Source organism: Amphimedon queenslandica, unplaced genomic scaffold (genome assembly GCF_000090795.2).
Source record: "Amphimedon queenslandica unplaced genomic scaffold, v1.1 AMPQUscaffold_11998, whole genome shotgun sequence".
In the NCBI taxonomy this organism is placed as follows: domain Eukaryota; kingdom Metazoa; phylum Porifera; class Demospongiae; order Haplosclerida; family Niphatidae; genus Amphimedon; species Amphimedon queenslandica.
In genome coordinates this window covers 1-3,266 of record NW_003547763.1, presented here as the reverse complement: position 1 = coordinate 3,266, position 3,266 = coordinate 1, and the positions used below count along the sequence as shown (strand labels likewise).

The 3,266-nt window shown below is 39.7% G+C and overlaps 1 protein-coding gene across 1 annotated transcript in view; it reads right to left on the bottom strand.

Annotated features, from left to right (window-relative positions):
• LOC109588582 (kelch domain-containing protein 2-like) overlaps window positions 1-1,253 on the bottom strand; it is an 8,225-nt gene extending 6,972 nt beyond the window's left edge. Inside the window, exons 1-2 of the mRNA XM_020004725.1 lie at window positions 1,001-1,253; window positions 145-225 (exon numbers count right to left, since the gene is read on the bottom strand). Of these exons, the coding sequence (XP_019860284.1) occupies window positions 145-225; window positions 1,001-1,253 (334 nt within the window). The remainder of the gene's footprint in view (window positions 1-144; window positions 226-1,000) is intronic.
• Window positions 1,254-3,266: the final 2,013 nt, after the last annotated feature.

The window sequence follows — 3,266 nt, the reverse complement described above, 5'->3', positions numbered from 1 at the left end:
GAGGGAGAGAGAGAGAGAGAGGGAGGGAGAGAGAGAGAGAGAGGGAGGGAGAGAGAGAATACTTCTTTAAACCTTACAAATGTTACAATTAGTCATAAGCAGAAAATGTACACAGTACATGTATAGTTAGATAATGTATGGTACCTGTCAGAAAATTCTGGAAGGCAGCTTCTACATTGGTGGAATCAAGTGCAGAAGTTTCAATAAATGACAAACTATGTTGCTCTGAGAAAAAGATAACATAAACATTATAAAACTGATTTTTCAGCAGTATAACAGTGGTATGGGTCTTACTATACAGTATCTTAATCTACTCCCGCAGTCTACAGTTAGGATTACAGTATAGTGAGTGGGTGCATCAAAGGCACCGCCCATGCTGTATATCTTATACAGCACACTTCTGGTTCATACAGCACAGTTTGTGGTCCATACAGCACAGTTTCTGATTTCCTGCTGTATAAACTGTGACTATACCTCGCCCTAAGAGCCTGGAGCCACATGAGGTAGAAGACTCTGCAAGCAGATAGTCCAGTTACTGCAGTCTCTTTTCAGTCTCTTTAGGCTATTCTTCACTTGGCCTTGGGCTGGTGCCTTTGATGCACCCACGCACTATGACCATAAACTAGTAAAAGCACAATTTCCCCTGTGCTGTACTGGAAATACAGCACTCAAGGTGTGGCTTCAAAAGCCAAACAGCACTCGGCTTCGCCTCGTACTGTATCTCTTTCTCGACCACACCTCTCGTGCTGTATTTCCTGTACAGTACGGGGAACCATGCTTTAACTAATACATATACCATACAGGTAGTAAATTTCACAAGTATGAAATTTCTTGCTTAAGTGAAAAGGTCTTGTTTCTTTAATTTTGAGAGGGTTAAAAAAAGAATCATACAAAAAATTACTAATTATACTAGCCAGCATAAATAGCAATTTTGTATGTGGTGTGGTGTGTGGGGGGATATATGTACAATCTGATTTTGAACCAAGTTAATTTAATGTACCTGCAAATTTCTTAGCTTCTTCAGTAGAGACTGCTCTAAGATGCCTCAGGTCATACTTATTGCCGGCCAGCATAATGACAATGCTAGTATCAGCATGGTCCATTAGTTCCTTCCGCCATCGCTCCAGGTTCTTGTAAGTCATGTATTTAGTAATGTCATATACTAACAGAGCACCAGCAGCACCTCTGTAATAACTGAGAGGGATGAAGAGGGAGAGATTAAATATTATGACATTTAGTTGAAGAGAGGACATTACAACTAACTCTTGTTGATAGTCAGACATCAGAGTGTTGACCACAGTCGGTTACTAACTCCTAGTCTGCCTACCTGCCTAGACTTTGTTATGGCTACTTTCCTCAGTTGCTTTGTCCACAACTCAGAAACACCAAATTATCATACCATGCAACAATATAAAGAAGCTTTTACAGTTACTGTGCTAGCATGAAAGCCATGGTGAACAGCAGGCTAGGCAGTCCAGCCTTGAGAACTGAAACTGGGGGTTAAAACATTTTAATAGCAGCCAAACTCTCACCACCATGGCACTGATTTTTAGTGACTTAGACCATACATGTGTGCTGTAGATAATTATTTATTGGGGTGAGTCAAAGCGAGCCCCACTGAGGCGAGGAGCGTCTGTTTGTTTGTTTGTATGGGGATAGGGTTGTCAAACTATTATTAAAAAAAAAAGTTAAATAGTATGATTTTCTTAACTCAAAGTGGGTGTTAGACTGTTAGAGGTAGGCGAAACCAGAAATTTTGAATCGATGCCGATACCAAGTAGTCCGAGTATCAGTATCAATGGTATTGAGTAGTGAATGAGTAGTAAGCTACTGCGCATGTGCAAATAAGTTATAATTAGTTATTAATAAAGAGTAAGAGCCATTTTTGTAATTATTGAAGGGTGTGGTCAAAATTATAACGTCAAATCATAGATATTAGAGATATTAAGCCAATGTTGATTTCTTGTTATTTTAATGATATTTCAATACTTCAATGTTTGCGTGACATGACTGTAATGAAAAAAATACTGATACCATTGTTATTTTGCAAATATACAGTGATTTTGTTCAAATTTGTGTTAGTTGCAAATTTGAAAAACTTTATGTACCGGTTGCACTATCACACGGGCAAAAATAGACTAACAAGATCATTGAAGATGTTGCCACAATCATTGTGCATGGAACTGTCATAGTTTCATTTACTGATTCACTATGTTAGAGGAGTAATAACTGAAATACTGTTCTTGTGAACAGTCCACTGTTGTACCTGTTACAGTTTTTACACAGCAAGCAAAGGGTTCTCCTATTGGATGAGGATAGTTTGATATTGTGTGCATGGAATTAAGGGGTTAGCATTTAAAAATTCATGCAAAGCATTTGACTATAATACTGCTTAAAAACCAAAATTTCATTAATTCCGCATGAAAAGCAAGCCACATGGTCAAATTTATTCTATTTAACGTCCAATCCAATCACGGACGTTGTCCGCCAGGGGAATCCTAGTTTCCTATCCTGGTTACGTAGTCTATAAAATCTATGGTCAAATGAGGTGTGGTGGGGCGTGGTTACTCTATACTAGGATTTGGTATCGAGTACTTGGTATCGGATATATGAGTACTTTGGTATAGTATCGCCCATCCCTAGCGGGTGTGGTCACAATGAAATAAAATGGCAGCTATCAGCAAGTCTGACTGAGCTTATTTGCAGCAAGCAGTGGCGGATCTGGGCCCGGGCCTAGACGGGCCATGGCCTGGGCATCAGAAGTCAGCAATGAGATTCATTAGATGCAATGTAAACAATTCCCTGCCTCAAGTTTTGATAAAAAGCAACCACAAGCCACACTAGAGTACTTACAAGTGCTTGAAGAGCATTCTAAGCACTGCATAGATGAGGAAATTGTTGAAACCCATCATAAAAATGGCCAAAAGATGCATAACCATAAAATAACTGGTTGAAAAGTGGACACACCCACTTCCTGGCCCTACCATTAACTTGCACCCAGATCCGCCACTGGCAGCAAGCGGTAAACAAGTTGGACTAAACTGCTGTCCAAAGACTTCTCTGCAGCAAGGAACGTTGGAAAAGCAGATATACAATTTTCTTTCTTACTAGAAAGGACTCTGATGAGATGAATGCAATGAGGAGTTGCCAGCTTGCAGGCTGGGGAATGGTCTGGCCAGCGAGACAAACTGCAACTTATTCTGAGCAGCAAGAAAGGCTATCTTCTTCATAAAAAATAGTTTGTTCAGTGACTGCTTCTAACTATC